We start from the raw sequence: 25,223 nt of genomic DNA, 5'->3' as shown, positions 1-25,223 counted from the left end.
CTGTACTGCTATACCAGCAGGAACACAGAGAGGCAGTTGCTTCCCAGTTCAACAGACTTTTCAAGACAACAGGTATTGTTTTAGTTAGATTTTGTTTACTGAACTAGGTCCCATTCACAAAAACATGCCATTTGATTCTGAGAAGATAGCCAAATCCAGCTATCTAAAGTCTCACTGATGTGCAGAAAAAAGTGCCAGAATCAAGGGCTAGTTATAGCAAAGACTGCGCTACACAGGACAAATATATTTGGACCTGGATAGTTACAACAATTCAGATAGAAGATGTTTTCTGATCATGTGTCCAATATTTCAAAAGATAAAAGAGGAGAGATTCACCATCAGCCTGACCACTGACTAAAATAAAAATAAATTCTATTTCCACATTCCAAAGCATCCCATTATCTTACCCTATGTGCAGTTGGCTTTCATAAATGTGAAATGCTGTTTTACATTCACAGTCACCACTAAGTATTTCATACACTTAACATCTCCCTTATCTTCCTTCTCTGCAGCCTGTGGGCTTCCTTTCAGTGGCAGTACACTTGACTAAAGTGTAAAAAACCATGTGAGATCCATCTAAGAACAATGGCTGGAGGCACTTCTCTTTCCTTGTGCAGACATGGCAGATCAGTTATCAAATGACAGATGAGAACAGTTATTCTGACAATTTAATTATTTTCCCTTTCACTTTCTGCCTTGGTAAGGGGAATTATAGCTATTCATATGAGGACTTAGAAGAAATGAAATTGTTTTAGTTACTGTGTATACATGACACAATTTGCTATGTCAACACAAGGAAGAGTCCTCTACAGATTCCTTTTTTTCAGAAGGAGCTCCATACCCTTGCTAACATGAAAGATTAAGAAAGCTCAGGAGTGTTTACCTCCTTCACATAATTCCGTTCTGACCCAGAGCTGCCTTTTTATTTACTTCCACACTTTCATCCAGACAGTTTAAAGGAATTGAGGTGTGAGCTATACTAATTCCTGCTGTTTGCAGCCAGGTGTTTTATTACTATTGTTCATGACACACCTGGGGAAGAGAAATGCCTGTAACTGACTGGATAATCAGGCTTTAAGCCTCAACTCTGTATTAGCTTGGTTTGTTGCTGCTGGATTTAGTCAAGTATGAAAAGCATTTATTATCTTATATAGCCTATATAATATTAAGGATAAATTGCATCTCAGAATATATTTTCCTTCCAAGGAGCAGATTTTTTCCTCCCTCATAAAATTCTTCAGAACATTATGAAATTGACCTTAGTTTTGAGAGTATAAATTTATTTTTATTGCCAAATTGAAGTCTAGTGTAGGATAATAGGACTTGCATATAGTAGAGGAGTAATGAAGTTTGATCATGTGATGATTTGACCTGTCTCACATGGCATTCTGATAAGCAATCTGTGAAGTACTGAGTTGGCAAAACCACAGCTAGAAGATCTTCCAAGCATGTTGAGAACAAGATAAATTCATAACAATTGCAACTATTTGATAAAACACACCCAAAGAACAGAGTGCTGTTTAATATGGATGAATACCAAACACCACTCTAGGGAATAATCAATTGCTACAATTAAAAAAACCCCAACCTGCTAATCAGTAGGTTAATAGCAAAGAATTTGAGAATTATAAAGGTTCAGAGCTGAACATCATTTAAAAAACCCATGAAAATGGAGGAGAAAGGAAAGCCCATGCTTGGATGTACAGACAGGAGTGTTCTGTGTTAAGATTCATTCCTCTGTTTTTAGCATGAATCAGACTGGTGAGATTGCGGTTTCCAGCTTTCTTTAGGTAACACAGGTAAAGAAAAATGTAGACCAGCTGGGAGAAAAGCCAGAGAAGATTAGTAGGGATGATTTAGAGATATACAAAACATGACTGTTAGGGAGAGAACTAAAATTTTTGGATTGTTTATTCTAGAGGAGAAAAAGGACATGATAAATCTTTCAATACATCAAATATTGCTACAGAGTGGAAAAAGTTATTCATTCAGACTGGTACAAGAAGTTACGGGTTGTGCTAAGCAAGAGAGATTTAGGTAAGATTTTAGAAAAGTACTTCTGAAGACAAGAATATTCATGCACTGGAAAAAGAAAGTGTAGAGTATTGAGGGAGGTTAGACAAAACTCTCTCTTAAATTCTGGAAGTATATCTGATTATGTGTTGTCTGCTCTAACTTGAAATGATGTTTAGTGGCTATGTTATTATAATTTGGAAACTCACAAAAAATAGGATGCTATATGCAAGCAGAGAGACAAAAAAGCACAAAAAGAGAAGTTTCAGGAATATTTGTTTCATATGTAGCTCCATTAGTTGTTGGTGTAGCTTTGGTACTAAACACTCATGATTAATTCACTGCTGTTAAAGGGCTCTAGACTTTTTTTGGGTTGTGTTTGGCATTTGTACGATAACATACTTTTTCCTTGTTAGCATTGCAGCCTGTATTCTCCCTTCCTAATATTGCCTATATTTCTGTAGTGCAATAATAAGTGTGCAATACTGCACAGTAATCTGTTCACTAGTTTGTGAATAAATAGCACTTCAGCCTCCAAACTCTCTTTTTAGGTGCATTCATACTGTTTATAAATATGTACTTTAGTTATTCAAGGTAGAAATCAATAGATAACTTGAGGCACTGAATCTTTCTTTGTGTGAGATATCTTTGGATTTGCCCACTAACCACGAGTTTAACATATTTTTCTTCTAAAACTATATTTCCACACAGGGTGTCGAGAAGCCAAATGTTGTCTGTCCATAGCTGTGTGATACTGTATTGGCTTACTCAAATGGCTCTGAATGTTTGTGGCTTTCTGAGGTCACAAGGGACCACTACTCCAAAAGCCACATTGTAGAAATAGCAAATACTTTGTCACTGTGGAAGTTCTTTACTTGCTTCTTCTGTCTGGAACCTGAACTAAATCTGTGGTCTGACAACAGAAAGACCAACTTATATTTGTGAAATATAGATCAGACCAAAGGATCAGAATGGCCAGAACAGGAAGAGCAACACTCCACTGTCTGCTGCCAGTCTCAGTAATGTTGCTGCTTTGACCACCAGTCTACAAGAAGTATTCTCAAAATTAAACAACGCAAAAGGTTGCTTACCCTGCTGTAGTTTTTATCATTTGGTAAAAACTCCCAGATCTCTGCATGTTTTTGGTGCTGTCAGAAAACATGGACTTAATTTAACAGAGGAAGAATGGCAGCTATTCCACAGGTCTGTAGGGTAAATAAACATTAATTTAGCATACTGAAAGCAGAACTATTACAGAATATTATGCAGTGGCCTGTGTACCATGGTTGCCTGGCTAAGATCCTTACACAAATACAGTACTTTTCCAGCTCCCTCCTCAGCCCTTGGGGTCTCTTATTGTGCTTCTGTTCCTCCAAATCGTAATTATACTTTCCTAATGAGTCTGATATACTGACATTGTTTGGGTGCCAGCTGATTTTCACATGCTATTATGCTCTGGTCTATATGCTAGTGCTCGTCTGGTGTGGATTTTTTAATCTTAGCAATTTTCACAATGATTTTAGTCAGCAACAACAACAAGTTTCAGCTCCCAAAGAATTAGAGCTTGCCAGAAAAACTGCTACAAATTGACTAGAAGTAAAGTTGATGGATGAAAATTGTCTTCTAAGAATAGAGTTTGAGAAAAAACATGCTTGTTTTACTCTAATTGCCTTCAGGAACACTTGGTCCTGGTACTAATTACTTTGGCTTTGAAGACTGTATTGTCTTCACCTCAGTACTTTTAAAAAGCTTTTTATTGGAGTTCCTGTCATTATTCTCCTATCCCTGTTCTGAGACTGCAGCTGAGAATGCGCTGTCCTGTCTGCTTTTGAAGTCATATGTCTGTGTTACAAAGTCCCTTTTGAAAAATATATTTTTTGCCTTTTTAATATCCAGGTAGCTACTGAATTCACATCTATTTCTCACTTGTGCATTCATATTTCTGGTTAAACTCAGGAATTCCAAAAATAATATCAGAAAGGAAAACTCAGAAGCTCATTGCTTTTGTGGCTTTTTTCACTGAGGCCAGTTTTAGCCCATGTTGCCAATGATCAGTCTGTACACTTTAGTTCTATATTGTATACTTAAGCTGTGTGTGCAACAAATGATGTTTTCTTAGCCTCTCCATACAGCCTATTAAACAGTGGTTGGAATACTTCCATCTGTAAAGCAAAACCTTTGGCATAAATAATATTGTCATTTGGATAGGCTAGACATACTTTTGCAAAGTGACCTTGTAAAAATATTGTCTGAGGTATGACTGAGCCTAAATTATATGACAGTGAGGTAGTATATTTTGGTCTCTCTGGTATATGAGGTCTCATCTCGTAGCAGTGAAACCACCTGAAATTAAACAAAAAACAGTAATGTGCATCAGAATTAGAAGCTGAAGAAAGCTGGGCTGAGTCTTTTGAGCTTTTTTAATCTATTTGAAAACTCTTATGTAAATTCTTTGTTTGGCAAAGGCAAACATTGCTTACTGTGGTTTTCCTGTCTGATGATTTTTGTCTTTGTAAAATAAAATGATATGAAACTCTGTGAGGAAAATCTTTTGACTACTGTATAAATATAAGTAAATATGGAATAGTTGGGTCAGAATTATTTTTTGCTCTCCATTTACAGCTCTTTCAAATGCTTTTTTGTTGTCATTTGGGATAACTTGGTTGTTTGGGCGTCCTTGATGAAAATATCTTGCACAAGATGCATATTTCTGTTTCCCCTCAAGGGTCAATCATCCTAAAAACTGTCTTCCTAATCTGTAGGGCAGGGTTAGGCATTATAGTTAATGGCCTTATTTACCAGCTCATGCCCCTGAATCGTTAACCAGATGTTCATACTTATTACACCATCTTGCCAAGTCTACTCGAACACTTAGGACCAACTCATGCCCTGACATTTGAAATAATTTATGTTTAATGTGTAAACTCTTTGGTTTGTGTATTCTGTAAATGTAAGGGAGAGCATACTGTAGCTGTAATGGAAATATTTTTTAAAATAACTGACCACATACTGACAGTTATTTTCTGCTGTTCCAGTGAAATAACTTCTTAAACGTAAGGATGCAATACCTCATTATACAGGTTAGACCATGCTTCCCAAGTCTGCAGAGAGTCTCTGTTCAAGCAGGTAAAGGAAGTATCCTTTGCATGCAATGTCGTATTAAAATCTGTTTGACTCAGAAGTTACTTCTGAAGAAGAACACATGTGATTTTGGAACCAAGTTTCAATAGTGGCTGCAAAAATGTGATCTTCCAGACTGTGTTCAATATAAAGAGGTTCAGCTTTCAATGCTTCATTGCTGCCAAATAAAGCTGCCAAAACTAAAGGCTATCCTAGGGCCATTCTGTAACTGTGCCCTTTTACTACTGCAAACAAATCACAAAGGGCAAGTGTGCAGCTTAATAACCTTATGAATATTGGACTGGACATTCAAGTGTGTAATACCCACTGACATTCAAATATGACCATCATATCATGCTTTGTTCCAAAGCCAGCGCATTTCATAAAGTAGAAACAAGAACCATAGTAAAAGTGTATGAACCTGTTCATATCAGGACTTGCTTTCTCTTCCATGGGATTGTCTAGGTTAAGAAGTGTAGATTTCCCACCTACCTTCCTTATAATGCCTTTTTTTTTTTCATTTAGATTTGGTGAATTAGTCTTAAAAATGCAATTTTTTTCCTGATGTGTTGATGTTTAGGATTTTCTTTTCCCAGAAGGTGCTATCCTGTTGTCTGTAGTCCCCTTTCATGTCTGTAAATTTAAAGATGTTAAGGCAGGGTCCTTGTGCTTTTTAAAAACAGTGCTTTAAGAGTAGAAGGTTATTAGTACCAACCAATTTGTGTTTTAAAAAAGACCTTGATTTTTTTCCCAAAAATAGTAGCTTTCAGGCTTTTGTACTGCTTTGGAGCAGTTCCAGACAACAATTGTGGGCTACAATTGGCAGATCCTCATTCTGTGGCCAGAGCGGGTACAATGCTATTTTGGTTTCAGGAATAATAATTTTAAAAAGAAAAGATATAGAGGAAGTGTTAAAAACATAAAAAAAAAGTTTGAGTATAAATTTCAAGCCTACTGTCTGAAACTTTGGCTTCATGTTTTTTGCATTTGTAGTATGTACAGAATCTACACAGGCACATAATAAAATAAAATGAAGCTTCAGCTCTTGTGTGTGACTTATCTGGTGGTTTACAGATTCTTCAGCTCAGCACTGGGAAGCCAGGAGACATAAAGAGAGCTGGAGAAGACAATGGGGCAGAGGCTAGCTATAAATGCAAAAACAAATGAAAGGTTGAGAAGGGGGAGGACATAAATTCTTTGTCTGGACCTTGGTAATAGAGGCTGACAGGGAAGGCATGATGATGAGGGAAGTGATGATGAAGCCTGTGGAGGCAGAAACCAATTCTTACGTGTCTGTGTGAGATGTGTAAGAAAGATGTGCCCAAGTGTGCAGTAGCTTTTTAAACACACTCTTCTAATCTATGACTTATAAATGAAACTTGTGCTGTGTGAGCAGGTTTTTAAAAAACCAAAAGGAGTGAAAAATCAAATGGAAAACCCCATCTGTGATGGATACTGAAGTGGAAGTGAAATCCTGCCAAGAAAAAGTATTGTGAAAATCAGTTCAGAGGAATATTTTGTTGTGACAGCAGCTGAGGTGTACAGGGCTCCGACAGGCTGTGTGCCACCTACCCTTCAGAGGACCCCTCTGTGGGTACAAGGTGTCACTTTGCATGAGGAATTTGTGATTATCAAGCTGGAATATGGCACATCTGCCGAGGATAACCAAAGGGAATCACTTTATGGCACTCAACTGGGAAGTAGCCAACTACTGCTATTGACTATACCGTAGGGCAAGAATGTGCTACCAAGGGATCATCAGATGCATTCAAAAACTTTCCAGTTTACATTCTGTGTGCTGTATGTATGTCATCAGGAACTTTACAGCCACTATATGATCAGCTCATTCTTTGTTACAGTGAAAAATGTAAGGAAATACCTACATCTTTTACTGAGAACACACAGGTAAGAAGTCCCCTCTTCTTCTAACAGCCCAAATCTGTCATCATTTAAGTAATGACAGATGCACATGTCTCTGCCAGAATGAGGCAGAGTCTGGAGCTATCCTTTCTGTCTGAAGCTAGTTTTTATGTTGCCAAAACATAATTGTGTCTTTTGCAAACTTGATGTCCTCTAGACGAAAGCAGACAACATTGCTGTGTAGTTATTTTAACCATTATAGTTCAGACACTCTTCTACTGGGGAAAGGAGACAGTATGGGAAAAACCTCTTCCCAAACCTACTCATGCTGGAAGACAGTAGCTAAGGGAAAGCTACCTAATGTGGCATTGCAGATTAGACCCCTAGCAGCCTAGGCATAGTGGCTATTTGACAGAAATAAACCAGGCTCTGTTGTACTTCAGGGTTTTTTCAGCTCCAAAGAAAAAGGGCACATTGTGCTAGTTGGCATCACTGATAGCATTTGAGGCAAGCCTTTATGCTCTTCTCGAGGATCTTGCTATTAGCAGATGTGGCCTAGAAGGATCTTATCTACTCAAAACCCAGTTGGTTTGGAAATGAAAATGTTGACTTTACCAACATAATGGTATCTGCAAGGTTGATAAAACCTTTTCCCCCACCCTTTCCTTCTTTTCAGCTATGAAAGTCACATTCCCTCTTGCAAAATGAAAGGCTCCATTAATATTTATATTAAAAGAAAGGCAGGTATGACAGGAGGAACTGTCTCACAGAACATTTGCCAACACTGGCCCACTGTGTTGGTAGCAAACAAACCTGATGTATTGAAATTGCAGGTTAGCTGCCACTAAATACTGGTAGACCTTTGGTAGATCTACCCAAAATTCAGTCATAGCCTGGGCTTATATGATTTTTAGCTTGATGTAATGAGTATTTAAAAATGCAGGTGATGATGGTGGGGAAGTAGAGCATATCCAGCAATTTTAAACCCTGACTTGTCTACAGAAATTACTACATATCAGCACTGTGGTTTTCATCTTCAAGCTGGGCAATCTGTGCTCATAATTAGCATTTTTAGGAAGTAGAGCTTCACAAGCAGCTGTTAAGACACTACTTTTTTATTGGTAGTGCATAGACAAATGTGTCTAGCTGTATGTTACAACTATGTAGATATTATGTTCATGCTTATACAGACAGGTGAGGTGGTGGTCATAAGGGTGGAACATGGGAGATGCTTAATAAAGCTTTAAGGAAATATAATAATTTAAAAATCTCATTACCATAGAACAAATTCCTTCTTCACTGTTCCCTAAGTTTTCAGCCACTAACCTAGCTCTTTCACAGAGAGGGAGACACCTGCCCACATTGTATTTCCCACTTGATTTTCAGAATTGACAAATAAAAGGTTTAATTCTGAACACACACATTTCACAGTCTTTAAAAAGAACACTGCAGTGCTGTACCACTTAACATTTTGTGTAATTACAGCAATGGCAGATGATGAATGAAATAGGTTTGAGTTAAAATGATTCTGCTACCCTGCCAGTATGGGAAACTGGCAGGATTGTTACTGGCAGAATAACAGGTGATTCTGCAAACTACTTGTTTCAGACAAGTATCATCATTTAAACTTCTTTCTGTGAGGTTCTTACTCCTTGGTGTTGACTTTACCTGACTTTTATGAAAATGTACTTCTTACATAAGCTTTTGTTAACTTTGCTCCAAATGTCTCCTAAATGAAATACAGAACTACTTTTGCTTCAGTGCAGTGAATAAAATTTAGATACCTTAGCCCATTTCTTGTCAACTTCATCAACTCTCAGTTGACTAGTTGTGATAATCTGACTTTCAATGCACACTTAACAAGAAAATGTCAACATTGTCAACATAGTTACTCTCTTGTTCTTGTCAGGTTACCAGTCCTGGGCAAGGTCCAGACTTCTCAAACCTCTTCCAAATGAGCAGGGTCCTAAGCCTCAAGTTAAGTTTCCTTTTTGGGCTTCTCTAATGCTTAAAATTGGGAATCATCTAATACAGCTTACTCAGAGCTGATGCAGGTAGTCGGCAAAAATATTCAGCTAAGAAGGGTGTTAGTCAACTTGTCCATTTATTGACTCATGTATCCTACTTTAGCTTGCAAGAAAAATACATAATTACAACATTTTTTTATTCCAGGGGCAGTAACTGTCCTGGAATTGATTCTCAAGGTTTTTTCACATCTACCCGTCATTTTTCCCCATGTTCACCACCCTTTCCTCCTTCCCATCTCCACCAGAATGGGAGCTTGATATACTCATTTCCTGTAATGACTGATTTAAAATCTTCTCCACAAACAAAGCAATGAATAGAGGAACAGCATGTGACATTAGATGTTCTTCACTTGGCCAGCAGCAGCCCGACAGAAATGACTTAATGATTAAAAACCTTTGACTCGCTACTTTGTGAATGGCCATGTTAAGGAATGTAACCCCTCTTAACTTCTTTACACCACGGCACAGTATAATTCACTCAGCCTAAGAGGAGGATAATGACAGCTTTATACAGGATCTCACTTCACACCTCCAAGTTTTCTCCTTATCTCAAAGGTTGCACTATGCATTTAAGCAATAGTCTGTATTAATCTAACCTCTGATATTTGGGGCATATTAACCCACCAATGCAGGTTTATGTATGTCACACCTCAAACCCTATCAAGAAATTTGGCAGCGGCAGCTTGATAAGGACACCCTACCTTACTGAACTTGTTCTAAAAACAACATCAGCAAAAACACTCTGGTGGCACTTTTTAATGACCTTGTTCACTCTTCTTTAGCTATTGGCTATTTGGATAATTCATGTTCCTGTGGCATCAGAATTGCTGTAAAGCAGCAATGAAAATTCCTGTTTATCTGTAAAAATATTAACATCCAGGGTTGTAAAATATGAGGAAAGTCTATAAACTAGAAGCTTGAGCTCAACTGAGTTCAATTTTAGATGACAGAATAATTGTTTAAAGCAGGGTTATGTTTTTAATGAGACTGAGCATATTTCCTTTGTTTCTATACTGGACTAATTAACAAACTAATCTTCATTCCCTGCTACTTTACAGTGAAAATTCTACCAAAGGGATCTTTCTGGTATTGCATCAAGTGGTTTAAGCAACCATTACAGCATATTCAGATTCTCTTTTTTTATTCATCTGGTATGGATAGTGAAATAACACATCTAAAATGTATTATCCCAGCTTCCCATGATGGGATCTGTACTGGATGGAATGTGTATTTCAAAAGAAGGAGGCAATAGCCAGAATCTCAAATTAAACTTAACTTGTTTCAAAAAAGCTGTGACCATTCTGAAAAGTACTGCATCATCTTAATTCTGTGTCAGAGTGGTTTAGGCAGGCAAAAGTTTACCTGTCTTTTAAGGAACAATGGAAATAATGAAAATTGCACTTTCATAAAATCTTAAAAGTCTGCAGATGGGGTTTCCATGTTCTAACCTGACCCTCACTTAGACAAATTCCCATTCATTATGTTGAAAACTTTTTGATTACCATATTTTGATTAAACAAAGATTTTGACTACTGTAATTAAAACACAGACAAAAGTCAAGTCAGTTGTTTTATTAAATACATTGTTGTAATCTTCACTGCAGTGTTGTTCTTGCCTCGCTGCTGGGGCTCTTCTCCATTCTCTGCAGCACAGTCCTTCCTGTCTTCTCAGGTGCTCCTCTTGGGCTCTCAACCCACCCCTATTTATTTCAGTTACCTTCACGAGCTACAGCTGCTGCCCAACTAAGGACCCTGCAGCTGCAGCTCGTTTGGAGCAACTCGGACCCACACAGATCCCACAATACAACATATATTCAGGCCCCCACAATACATCATTCTAAAAACCTTTAGAGAGGCTGGATAATGAATGCAGTGAGAGCACTTGACCGTACAACTTAAGAAACAAATGATAGCTCTGCTTCAAAACTGCATGACAGGTTCTTGAGAGATTCCTTTTCACACTTGTCCAGTGGTATTTTTAGGATCAGCTTACAAAAGAGCCAGTGCTTTATTGCAGTCACTTTCCAAGGCAGCTCTGGCTAACTTTACACTTCTTTTATCTCCTTTCCTTTTTTTCTCTCATTATCTTCTTGCTTTCTTCTCTTCTCCTCTTAGTTACGGGATTCCGTGGATCATAGATCTCAAAAGTATCTTCATCCTGCATGCTTGCATCTTTCACCTTTCTGCTTCTGTCTTCAAACTGAAGCACATGTGACATCCTACAAAAAACCAAACTCCAACTCAGTGACATGCATGATTTATTTTTGGTCATAGCAAAAAAGAACTGACCTGGCTTTCTTTTGATAGTGGGGTTTTTTTAAAATTTCTTAGAAGATCCTAATATTGTAAGGTGAAAATTTTGTAAAGACTCCTTTTGAAAAATACATCTAAATACAGATAGAGTTTTCTGTGGATTTTATTTCACATACTAAATTCTCTTTTCCTGTATTTTTCTATTTAGCATAACTTCCAAAATATATGGCAAATTTTTCCCAGCAACAGGGAGTGTTCCTCAAGTTTTCCTATTAGTCACTTTAGACACCTTTCACCAGGGTGGAGGGTTTTACAAAAGTGGGAAAGAGTTTACATGGAAAATGCTTCAAGTAGGTACACAGAAGATCAAAAAGGGAATGCTTCATGTCCTGCTGTTTCACATTAACTTGGTTCTGATCATGCTTTTTAATTCTCAATTTAATTTTAATTAAACAAATACCTTGTTCAATTCAATGTTTTTCCTACTGTTCATTAGAATTTTCCCCCAATTAGATATTTCCTAATTTCAGCAAATTTCCAGTAATCTGAAAACATCTCTGTTACATAATGGAAAAATGGCACACGTGAACCTCAGGAGGTTCAACAAGGCCAGGTACTAGATCTTACACCTGGGCAACTACTGATAACAACACATGGTGGAAGAGGAAGGGATTGAAGCAGCTCTGCCATGAGGAACTTACACGTGCTGTAAGCTGAGAGGCTGGACCTGCCCCAGCCATGGGCACTGCCAGCCCAGAGAGCCACATGTGTCCTGGGCTGCATCCAGAGCAGGGTGGGCAGCAGGGCAGGGAGGGGATTCTGCCCCTCTGATCTGCTCTGCTGAGACCCCACCTGCAGGGCTGCATCAGCTCCGGGGGCACAGCACAGGAGGGACAGGAACCTGCTGGAGGGAGTCCAGAGGAGGCCACAGAAAGATCAGAGGGATGGAGCACCTCTCCTGGAGGACAGGCTGAGAGTTGGGACTGTTCAGCCTGGAGAGGAGAAGGCTCTCAGGAGATCTTATTGCAGTACACAACAGGACTTACTAGGACTGATGGTGACAGACCCTTTAGCAGGGCCTGTAGTTACAGGACAAAGGGTAAAGGTTTTAAACCAAAAGAGCCCATATTAGGATGAGATCAGAAAGACATTTTTAAGACAAGGGTGGTAAAACACTAGAACAGGTTGCCCAGAGATGTGGTATATTATTTTTTCAGGGCAAACTCATATATCTAGGCAAAACCCATACTTAACCTTTGGATTCTGTGTGATCAACTTTCAAAAATGTCTTTGACTTTGATAGGACAACTTAGGAACTATACTGATCTGATCAATTTCTATAGCCTGTCTTTGTCAACAGTCTTAGTGACAGAAAACCCAGGAAAATGAGCAAGTTTCAAAAGGAAAGTTTTGTGGCCAATGAAGCACTGCTTTACTGGTCTCTTGCAACATGTACAACATTCTGAACTAAACAGTTTTCAAAGAGCTTTTGTACAAATCTCCATACATAAAGAGAGGGAGAACCAGCTTAGTTACTGCAGATTACAATATAGTACTATTAATGAAACCAGAAAAAAAATCAAAACTATAGACCATATGTGATGAGCTTGAATGCTTAAAAAATTCCTAAAAACAAAAATTGAGAATTTTCATCACAACTGATTTTTGACAAATGTGTTTCATAAATACTTAAAGAGTTGTTTCCAGTGTAAGAAACTTAGGTAGTTTATAACCCTATCCACACTACTAACACCCAAACTTGTTTTTTTAGTCATCTCTACAGTTCAGAATAACATAATGTACCATCAAAGTGACTCATAGTTGCATATTTGTAGTTTAATTATAAAAACATTGTCTCACAGTGGAGGGACTGAAGTAATTTATTTTAGCTAACATGCTTTCTGCATTTGTCATATTCTTCTCAACTTTTTAAAGATGAGTAGACATATCAAATCCCTCTGTCCTAGTATGAATAAAGAACAGGCCTAAGAGATGGAGTCATTCCTCCGTGCATGGTTTTAAAGTGTGTTATGGGAGTGTAAGTAGAAGTGTAGTCACACTTAGTCCTTTCATCAACTCAGGTTTTCCAAGAAGACTATAGCACAGGACATAACCTGCAGGATACAACTGACAGGAATTAAAAGTAACTCTAATTCTTGGATCAGGCCATACAGTGCCCCAAGTAGTTTGCAAATTACATGCAGTAGATTCAGACTAAGCAATATTTACTTCTCCCCAAGAGCTGAAAGAAGTCATAGTCTCTGACTCTTATTTGTAACTTTCCACTAAGACACTCCCAGCTGTGATTAAAAATAAGCCAATATTAAGAAACTTTTTGATATTCCCAGAATCAATTTTAGATGCAGCATCTCAGAGGTAAAGCAAAATAAACACAGACTGCAGTGGAGATTTTAAGAAATATTTTCCTTCTGTGACCTTAAATTTATTTTTGCAAGTCATTCATCTTCCCAGGTAGACCTGTTCTGCACCTATATGAATGGTGAATCACAGTGAATACTGTTCTTCAAAAGCAATTAAATTTTTTTAAAGGAACATAGGAAGGATTTAATAATTATTTCTATACTAAGCATTTGAATTTAAATTAATCTTACTCAAGTTCCTCTAACTGAAGTGTGCCTTTGCATAATTTTCCAAGTGCAGAGTTAGGTCCACAAATACAAGTTTCATAAGACTTTTCCTTGTTCAGTTTATAACTCTCTTCCCTTCTGCATGCTCCTGGGTTCAGTGAGGAGCTGCCCAGTCATGTTTCTGCAGTCACTGTGCTGAAACAGTAACTTTATCTCTGTGTCTCTGGTCTTCAGAAACCCACTAACTTGTGCTTATCACTGATTGCTGACAACTCATTTTATATAAGGAAGATATTCAATTTTAAAGTCCACTTTTCTTCAAAATTTAAAGGATGAGAAGTAGTCAGTCCTACCAAGCAAAACTCAAAACAAAACAAAACCTTGATTTTGCAGCTTAGTTTTTTGCTAAAAAGTTGTAAAATAAAATAGCTTGATTTTGCAGCTTAGTTTTTTGCTAAAAAGTTGTAAAATAAAATAGCTTGCCAAAACTGATTACTCTGTGTTTGAAGTAGCTAGTTGTGCAAGTTGTTGTTCTTCCTAAATAGAAGACACAATCACAAGATTTCTGTTAAGATGCTCATCATCTTAACAAAAATGAACAAGGAATCTTTGCACGGATTTATTGCTGAAGAGGCTGATTTTTACCCTGACCAGATGACAGCGTCATACAAGTTGACCACGGTCCTATCCCATGTAATGGGGGGGGGAGCTTCCCTGCATTTCTTTCCTTTCATTTACTAAAGAAAACTCAGTAGCTGGCTCTCTTCTGTAATCCAAAAATGGAATGTCTTGAAACTTTGGACTGAAATACACAAATTAATTTAAGACAGTTTCAGAAACAGCAAAGGATTTCAAAGGTACAATGATACTCCTGTGGCCTAGTGATATTCTCAGGTCAGTGAACAGATCAGGCTCTTTTGAACTACTCTAGTGAGACTGTACTTGTAAGAAAAGATATGATACACTGTTATCCCTCTGCTTTTGAGATGTGTGAGCCATGCACTGTATCTGAACCATATGCCAGCTGCTGACAGCTGGTAGTCATGTTAAGTGTAGCATAAAAAGAAGTCCCATGGTCCAAAAGCTTTGGCCTTTCCAGAACTCCTTTTGGGAGAAACTGAAGTGGCAGTCAGTGAATTGAATAATTTTGAATCTTGGCAAGAGTAAGGAAGCACTATGCTTTTGCTCTACGGATCAAGTTGAAACCTCCAGGTACACTCATGCATAAGTGATTTTTATACTAAGTGAAATGAAAGTGCAAAGCTGTATTGCCTAAGACCGCACTTGCTTTTCAAACTGATATAGCTGTTGTTTGCTACCAGCTGCCTACTGCCCCCTTTGACTCTCCTTGCACAAATGGCCCTGCAGAGCAAACTTGCTGGTGCCTGGAGGAAAACCTGGGACATTATTTTGCACTCAAATACATCAGCATTTTAAACAGGAAGTCATCAACAAGTGTGAGCAAAAGTTACATCCTGCCAACTCTGTTGTAAGGGTAGTAGCTTCTGGCAGAGCAGCAGTAAATTCTTAAACAGTTTTAGGCAGGTGCCTGCACTTTGGAGGAGCCTGTATAAAAAACTGCAGTTGGTGCTATACTCCTTTTTACACTAAATGCATACAAAATAAATAAAGCAACTAATCATGTTGCTATAAAATGTAGAGTATCATAATTTTGAACATTATGGCTGTGTTTTATGATAGTTATTGGTTCTTTTCATCAGGTTGCCTAAAATGAATGCAGAAGAATTAAGTATCTGTGTCAAGAAACTCAGTTGTATTGTATAGGCTGTCTAAAAAATGGGACCAATATGAACCATAATTACTAGCAGTACCATTTGTTTCTGAGTTGAACATTGATTGCAAGTAACAGGCTTCCTACTTTCTCAGTTTCACAATGCATCCCATATTTAAAACAAAAACAATGACACTACTCTTTTCTGTAAATTATATTCTACTTATTTCTAATTTTCCTTCAAGTACAGTAAATATTTAAGTGTAAGCAAAAAATCATTAATCTAGAAAATATTCTAGCACTTTTCTTCCACCATCCTCAAGATATCTAGAAAGTGGACAGAAAAGTAATTCAAGTGAACAGATGAGAAAACAGATGAGAATCCACAGATCAAAGCAAAGGTGATATCTCTCCCAAGGAAAAAAAAAATTAGGCTTTTCTGGAAGAATGCACTCACTGGCAGTCTCTCTGCTCCCAGCAGAATAGTGGGTGGCACAGGAAGAAGAGATATTTGAGAAGGACCAAGAAACAGTCAAGACTACAAAAAAAAAATTGAGGAAGGGAAAGACTAAAAGAAATATAAGAATGAGAAACAAAAACAGAGAGAAAGAGACTTATCAAAATGTAAATGAAGTAAAGAAAATTTTCAAATGACAATTAAAAAGAAATATGAATTTTAAATCAAGGCAAGAGAACAAGATTATGAACAAGGCAAAAAGAATATCAAAGCCATAAAACAAAGGGAATTTTGAACATCTAATCTTCTTCCATTTTTTAAAAAATGTTTTGAATTGTGATGCTACAAGCAAAATAAGCCTCTTGGATCAGGCTGCTGTCATTATTCCTTGCAAAAGTGTGTCCAAGAGCTTTACAAATAATTTTGTAAACACAATGCAGCAGAAGAGAGGGAGCATTTTTGTGTCTCTAATGAAATCTGCAACTATCACTAAGTGCTCTGTGTCATACAACTCTTGCAAGAAAATTTTGTAGCTTCTGTTTGCTTTATCTCAACATCCAGATTTGTTTTCCTTCTTGTGTAACATAACACATAATCTCTCTTTCCACGCAAAGTAGTTTTGTAATCCAAGTTTCTCTCCTTTATCATTAAAAGAAAATTAAAAGAAAAACTATTTTTACCAAGTACTTGAAGTAGTTTTTGATTCTTACTGCAATGAGGGTAGATATCCTAAGTATCATGATAGACCCAGTCTCAAAAATGGATAAATCTCTTTAATTATCACTGTTTCACACAGCCACTTCTGTTTCAATAAAGATGCTTCAGAAAACAATTTCCTTAAGTATTGTTTGTCTCATTAACTCATAATACTGGAGCTGTGCCAAATTACCTACAAAAGCTTGTATACCTTTGTAGCACTTGGTATTTAAGCCTTACACTGCATCACACATTTCCACCACACCTAGTTTGCCAAACCAGATGTGATTTCACTTTAAGCAAGTTAATAATTAGAGAACCATAGATACTAAAGTTGGGAAGGATCTTTTGTATCAAAAAAGTTGACCGTTGATCCAGCACTGCCAAGCCCACTAAACCACGTCCTGAAGTGCCACATCTACATGCCTTTTAAATATCTCCAGGGATGGAGCCACTTCCCTGGGCAGCCTCTTCCTATGCCTGACAACCTTTGTGGTAAAGAAAACTTTCCCCAGTATCCAATCTAAACCTCCCCTGGCACAACTTAAGGCTCTTGCCCTATCACTTGTTAACTGGGAGAAGAGACTGTTTCACACAATGCTTTCTAGGAATAATTTCTGGTCCTAGGATTCTGCTGTGATTGTTACCACTAAGAGATTTCACTCTTTCTTTTTAAAGTACTTGTTTTCATCATTCCACATTCCTTGTTTCTTTTTCCTCATCTTCCTTCCTAATGATGGGATATCTTGTCCCTTTTTTTAATACTTTCATAACACCCTGTATTTTTCATGTTTATTGACTTGATATTTAAAAAGAGAAATACAATTTGCTATTTAGATCTATCAAAATCCAAATAATTAGTTATTCCATGGAAGTTTTAAACACTAAAAAATGTCTAGAAGAGTAGTGAGAAAATAGTTATAAATACAGCTATTTGCCATAATGCAAACGTTAAGTATTCATATAAAACACTTACTACTTTGTAAGTAGTTACTACTAATCTATGTTAGTGATTATGATACAGATTTTACACAGAAATTTAAAATTTTACTGTTGCTATAAACACCACCCCACCCTGCATCTCCTGAGGTTAATTGCAAGACCCAGAAGAGTCTATTATAGTTTTCAATATTTTAGCTTTCAGCTGTTTGTGCTGATTTTGACTGGGGTAGAAATAGCTTTCCTCACAGTGGCTGGTGTGGGGCTGTGCTTTGGATTTGTGCTGAACAGGGTTGATGATATGATGATGTTTTTGTTATTGCTGAGCAGGGCACACACAGAGCCAAGGCCTTTTCTACTTCTGCTGCTGCCGTGGTGGTCTGGAGGGGACTGGGGGTGCCTGGGAGGCTGGGAGGAGACACAGCCAGGACAGCTGAGCAAAGGGATATTCCAGACCATATGGCATCAAGCTCAGTATATAAAATGGGGGGAAGAAGAAGGAAAGGGAGATGTTTGGAGTGATGGTGTTTGTCTTCCCTACTGTCATGAAGGATGGGGCCCTGCTGTACTGGAGATAGCTGAACATCTGCCTGCCCATGGCAAGTAGGGAATTAATTCCTTGTTTCACTCTGCTTGTGTGGGGGGCTTTTGCTTTCCCTGTTAAACAGTGTGTATCTCAACCCACGAGTTTTCAGGTTTTACCCTTCGACTCACCCTGCAGGTGGGGCAGTGAGTGAGCAGCTGCCTGGGGCTTGGCTGATGGCTGCATTAAGCCATAACTACAATGGAGCGATTACTGCTGCTCTTGCACAAAGCAAAAGTGTCCTTAGTGTTAAGCAAGTAAAAGACGAAAATATGTTTTAAAAACATGCTTTAAAAATATTATACAAAGTCAGGCCATACACTTCTGGTAACTTTAACCAGCCCTTTGAATTTGTATATTACAGTTACTGGAGGATTGAAAATTGGCTTAACCTCTTCAGAATAACCAGCAAGTTTTGGATCCTTCACAGACCGAAGAATTAATTGCTTGTAACTTCTCTTTGTGTTGGCCTATAGCATAAAATGATGAGAACAGAACTTTTGCAGATATTTCTAATATAATACTTTCTGAGATAGTTTATTTAAACCGTAATATGCTTTGATTATCACAAAGCAATCACTGCCAAAATTAGAAAAAGAAATTAATAGTTTCACTAACCATGGGACCTCCAGTTTAAAAAGAACCCCTTTGTTGTTTGCAAAGCTAACAACAAAGTAACATAATCTTGGTGAAGACTAATATAGTATTGTATTCTTGGATTGCTCAAGATAGTACTAAAAATCTTTTTCTCTTGAAAGAACATTTAACTGTAAATTACCTTCTAAGAGAAGGAGAATCACCGTAACTATGAAAAAGCTCACCTTATTTGTAATAACTACGATGACTAATTTTTTCAAGCAATAAATATTTTTCTAAATAAAATTCAGTTATCCTATCTTGAGCTATCCTATGCTATCTTGATATTGCTTCTGTTCTATAACAATTCATATGTATCGTATATTTATCTTCACAAAAATATTAGGTAGTTTGATGTGAGAAGATGGATGCTTTAAATAGACAACTGCTCCTGGTACAATAGACTGGTATGGAAGACTAAAATGTAAATTCCAGACAGCACACCCGTAAAGAAAAGCTCTACATAGCATTTACTACAGGGATATGTGAGCCACATTGGTGGAACTCACCAGTGATCCATCCATTCTAGCATCCTGTCTCTGGCAATAGCTTTTACAACATCTGATACTCGGAAGTCAGTCAGCAAATCACCACCCCAAGTTAACACAAGCAGATAGGCATTATTTCATCAACAAAGCACACAGCTGGAGTGAAAAGAAAGGAGAGGAGAATATTTCTAGCACAAAAATACTCAGATTTTCAAAACATTCGGATTTCTCTGGGCACTCTCCCTTTTCATTTGCCCTTCCCTCTCTCATTCTGAATATATCAAAATCTTTACTTCTTAGATTTGTCATTTAATGCGATGAAGTTGGGGTGCTTGGAAAGGTGTGTAAATATACAGGAAGCTTAAGCCAGGCTAATAAAGATTTAGAAGATTATTTTTTCATTCTTCACTAGATTTTCTGGCAATAAAAAAGATCAGCTTTCCAGACAGTAAATCTAACAGTAGATATCTCTTAACTGAAGCATGGATCATCTCTGAATTTAAGTCAAACAGTAGTCAATTCAGATGCCTAGTCCAAATAAACTCAGATACAGGGAGTTAGCAAAAAATAAACAAGCAAAAAGCCCCACTTTAAATGCTCTGACTTTCTCAGACATGCTGAACAGCTACAGGCAATCAATATACAACGTCAGCAGAAGAACAATTTGTTAATTTGAATTACTGACTGAAGCAGTGGGGTAGGGGGTGGCATTTACAAATCAAGCAAGGTCTGACCATATTCTAGCAGTACAGGGGTGAAGGTGGAGACAAAACTGGAGGGAAAAAAGAAAGATTTACAGCAGAAGTGGTTTTTTTTTCTTCCTTTAAAGGTTAGTGGCAGTACTAAAACCCAAACAAACGCTTATTTTTTTGCCAAACAGAAAAGAAACCTCTCTTTCCAATGTGTTTCTAATACAGACCTCTGGCATTCATTTATCCTTTGTAACAATCAAGTAAGTATTTTGTCAACTTTTAAAAAATGTAGTTGAGTAAATCAATGGCCTTAGCAGGAGAGACCTAATATAGAGCCAGTTTTTCCAGACTAGTGAAGGAACGCTGGCTCAAGTCTGGATGGGAGGAGGGGAGCAAACATGGCTTTAATCCATCTTTGTGCCTCACTAGCATAAATTACAGCAGCACTTTTTCTGTCATTCCCCAAGCTAGCATCAGCATGTAAAACAGACTGCAGCTTAGTTTTCAGGGGTTTTCTGTGTTTGTTAAGCTTCTGCAACTGAAGCTGCAAAGACTGGTGCTAATCTTGAGGAAGCTGTATTTCATAACCCTGAATTTGAGGTTTTGTAGGAAAAAAATTCTACATTTTAAAAAATGTATATTAAACAAGGTTTATAAAAGAAATATAACCAATATTTTAGGTGTCTGTCCTGAAGAACTTCACTCTGAAAATTTAAATACTATATGCTGCAGTACATAGGAAATCCTGGAAATAAAATGGAACACATTATCAAATGCATATGGATTAAATACTGACAGTGTGCATTGTGATTTAGTTCTTATTAGAAATTAAGTCTTGTAATATAAAAACTGTCTGGCTAACTTCAGCATTTACTGATTCTAAAATTACTATTTCAATTAAAAAATACCCCAGTCCAAACCAATTCTAGCCTATACTCTACAAGAGACATTAAAAAATGAGGCCTTGATACTGTTTTAAGACCCAAATTGCTCTGTTACAAAACCTTTTACTGTGAGACTACAAGGTAAATAAAATATTGTCTGTTTCCACTCCTAATTGTGCCATATTTTTCATGAAAGCAATCATAAATCTTCTGAAAGGAAATTTCCTTGTATTATGAACAAAAATGTTTCTTAAAGAAGATAGAGGGCACACTTGTTGATGGTGGATAGAGAATACCTTCATTTAATATACAGATTTATTTTCTGTTTGTTCTAGTGTAAAATGAAACTATCTCTACAAACTGGGTAAAAAATTGTACACTGAAATTGCAATTATTGTCCTGGCAAAAAGAACTCAGCATTAGCACCCAATGCTCCCACAATATTTAAGTGGCCCCACTGAGGTTTTCTGAAATTCAGAATTGGGAACAGATTACAGTATTTGATTTATATAAGCCAGGCTGTACTTTAAATGATTAGCACTGAACTTCTTTGAGTTTTTTGTCCACAGAACCAATAAATTAGTAAAACCAGATCTATTCCCTTAAATTTCTGCTAAAATCAGGAGATCTGATCTGTGTAAAGCATCTGATCTATGTGCAGATCAAGATATTTTATGACCAAGAAGAAGGTATGTTTAAAAGCCTTCGAAGACACATGAGATTTTAAACAGTGCCTTTTAAGTATGCACGTCATTACATCCATTTGAATTGGTTTTAATCCTCATTATCTTACATGAGGTTTTTTACAAATAACTTGGAGGACAACACTAGTAATCACACAATATGGACATGAAGCCATCCATTAAACAAGGCATGAAATACCTTTTTGTTTAAAATAGAAGACCTTGACTGTCACACAGTTTTCACAACAACCTTTTGTACAAATTGGAAGGTATTTACAGGTATTGACTTTTTCATTTTGATTTAAAAAAAGGTCTGTTTTCCCTATACCTCAAATTAACCAACAAAGACACAACAAAGGTAAGTAACCAGAAGAATTTTAGACTGAAAAACCATGTGAAAAACTACCACCTCATTCCAAATTCCCATTTTGCTCATTTTTACTTGTCCCACAGTATATCTGAAAACTGAATGGATTTATGTTATTTAAATAAAAAGAAAGACCAAGTTTCAGAGTCTAGACATACTTCCAAAAAAACTTAAGTGACTTATTTACATTTGTTGCTTAGTTACAACTGTGACAGCACTCCACAGGGAAGGAAAGCTGATTTCTTCTAAAGATTAAGAAGCTTTATGTTTCACATGTAACACCTTACATTCCACCCAGGAAACACTGCAGTGGTTCAGTTATGAAGCACTGGTATCACGTGCTATTAATTAAATGAACTATGTAGCATGCTGGCAGTCTCAGTCATATTCTGAAAGGCTGCAGAGTGCATTCTGAGAGCAGATAAAGGCCAGTGATGAGATCTGAATCCTGAAGAAGAAATCCTAAACTTCTAGCCAGGTGCAGAGTGAAGGAAAAATTACTGGGCTTCACTGTAACACAAACTCTAAAATCAACTGGGGGTCTACTTGCAGCCCTGACTTGTGAACTGATGGGATTAATAACAAACCAAATCCTTCTACTGAGGATGATACAGATTTTGGCTGATTCCCTGGTGGCAGCAATTTTAATGCACTTCACATAATCATGTCCATCTGGTAAGGAACAACTTTCACATATTAATATTTCAGTTTCTACACTGAATATTGAAGGTCCAACAGAATGAATCTGGCATCTTCCATGAAGTCAAAACTGAAGAAGTAACAATTAAAACCGTATTTATCAGAACTCAGATTATCAGCATGGAAATAGTTTTCAAACAGGAACAAAATATTGCCTCAATGCTCATATTATAGAATCATAGAATGGTGTGGGTTGAAAGGGATCTTTAAAGGTCACCCAGTCTTACCCCACTGCCACTCCTATGGGCAACCTGTTCTAGTGACTCTACCCTCTGAGTAAAGAATTTCTTCCGAGCATCTAATTTAAATCTCTCAATTTAAAATCATCATCCCTCATCCTGTCCCTACCTGCCCAAGTAAAAAGTCAATCTTCCTCTTTCTTTTAATAACCCTTTAATTACTGAAATATCTACCACAATAAGGTCTCTCCAGAGCCTTTTCTTACCTATCCTGAACAACCCCAGCTTTCTTAGCCTTTTCTCAAAGGAGAGATATCATTTTTGCATTCCTTCTCTGGACCAGCTCACAAGAGTCCATGTCCCTCCTGTGTCCCCAGAGCTGATGCAGCCCTGCAGGTGGGGTCTCAGCAGAGCAGAGCAGAGGGGCAGAATCCCCTCCCTGCCCTGCTGCCCACCCTGCTCTGGATGCAGCCCAGGACACGTGTGGCTCTCTGGGCTGGCAGTGCCCATGGCTGGGGCATGTCCAGCCTCTCAGCCACAGCACCCCCAAAGCCCTTCCGGGCAGGGCTGTCCCCAGTCTCTGACCTTGTCTGGGATTGCCCTGGCCCAGGTGCATCACCTTGGTCTTGTTGAACTTTATGAGGTTCACAAGAACCTACTTCTTAAGGCAGTCCTGGTGCCTCTGGATGTTCATCCCATCTTTCTGCAGTGCCACCTGCACTGCTCAGCCTCCTGTCACTGCAGATGTACTGAGGGTACACTCTGTCCCACTGCCTCTGTCACTGATGAAGATTCTGAAGAGCATCAGACCCAAACAGTGAATGAATAGGGATGTGTTTTCAATCAATCCAAAAAACTACCCATCATGATTTCCGAACCTATGTGTCTTCCATGTATTATGAAGTTCTGTAAACTTGACTGGTTTTGTGTGCAATGTGTGGTATTTTAGTGGTATGGAGTGATGATAATTTTGACTTTTCAGCTACTTGACACAGACAATTACATTTTAAGTTCAAGAATGTTGAGGAATACTAAAGTTGATTCCTGAACATTTTTGTGCATTTTTTCTGTGAGAATGTATGGAGATCCTATATAGATATACGCTAAACTGACTTGCCAACCAGGTGAGTTTTCAAAAAGCAGTGTGGTGGCTTCATTACCACAGAAAATTCCACCAACTCAAAAGTTGTCATAGCACTAGATATACTTCAGTATTCCAGTAAATTGCGTAGTTTCAGGAAGCCTCCACTTGTTTTAAAAGATCAGAGGGAGAAGAGTTAACTCCAGATTTTAGTTAAGGACATGACATGTATTTTTATAGCAGAGAATCTGTTCCTTCAACAAAAACCAATATTCCACACAGGAAAGTTAAGATATATTTCTCACATTTCACAAGCATGTAAGATTCCTAAAAATTCAGCTGGAGAGCCCTGTCTAGGAATAGACAGCTATAGTTTAATGTCAAAGTGAAAACCTTAATGTGATAATGGTTGGTTAGTTCATTTCCACTTATGACTATACTGGAGAAGAATATAATTACAAAACATATGTATAATGTGAAGTTTTGAATGTTTATTGGAGTATTCAGAATTCATGTGATTTTGGAAAAAAAGAGTAGCAGTTTGAAAAGTGGGATACAATTTAAAAAGAGCAATGGCTAAATTCCAATAAGAGTGATCAACAGTATGAGAACCGGACAGAACTAAGTTAGGCACCCATTCAATAGGAAAGGCTTAGAAAGAAATGAAAACCAGGTATTAAAAAAACAGCAACAAAAAAGTAATCCTTCCACTCAACACAGACAGACTTAGCTGAGTGCTTTATTTAGTCTCAGATTTCACATCTTTAAAGAAGCACTTGGAACTCTCAGAATTACTTGATCGAAGGGTGCTTTACAGTACCAAGTATCACTCTTATCCTATTTGAAAAGGAATATTTTGCACAGATTAAGTAAAACAATTTTTGAATGTACTTGACTGCATCAGAATTTTTTATCCCTTTGCTGGATTATTTCTATGAAAAATATTTTGTCACGTTCACAGGATCTCCATCATTAGTTTCATTATCTGCAATTGCTGTAACATCCTTCTGGAATGAAAGCTGTGTTTGACTACAATTGCAACTATTTATTATTATCATGAGAACTCTGAAGTGTCACTACTACCTGAATGAGTATCACATGCATGCAACTATATGTGTTACAGTAAGTCCTACACAAGATGAGTAGCAGCAGAGTTCTGAATAAGTGTAGCCTGTGCAGCATTTTCTTATTCAAATTCAGGCCTATCAAGCAATCAAAGTGGCAAGTATCAAGCAGATTCCAGCTGG

The 25,223-nt window shown here is 37.5% G+C and overlaps 1 protein-coding gene across 1 annotated transcript in view; it reads right to left on the bottom strand.

Annotated features, from left to right (window-relative positions):
• Positions 1-10,576: 10,576 nt before the first annotated feature.
• Positions 10,577-25,223, bottom strand: part of CWC27 (CWC27 spliceosome associated cyclophilin) — a 96,100-nt gene continuing 81,453 nt past the window's right edge. Inside the window, exon 14 of the mRNA XM_064736079.1 lies at positions 10,577-11,238. Coding sequence (XP_064592149.1) covers positions 11,076-11,238 — 163 coding nt within the window. The 3' untranslated portion in view covers positions 10,577-11,075. The remainder of the gene's footprint in view (positions 11,239-25,223) is intronic.

This window comes from Zonotrichia leucophrys, chromosome Z (genome assembly GCF_028769735.1).
Source record: "Zonotrichia leucophrys gambelii isolate GWCS_2022_RI chromosome Z, RI_Zleu_2.0, whole genome shotgun sequence".
Taxonomy (NCBI): Eukaryota; Metazoa; Chordata; class Aves; order Passeriformes; family Passerellidae; genus Zonotrichia; species Zonotrichia leucophrys.
This window is presented reverse-complemented; position numbering and strand designations above follow the sequence as displayed.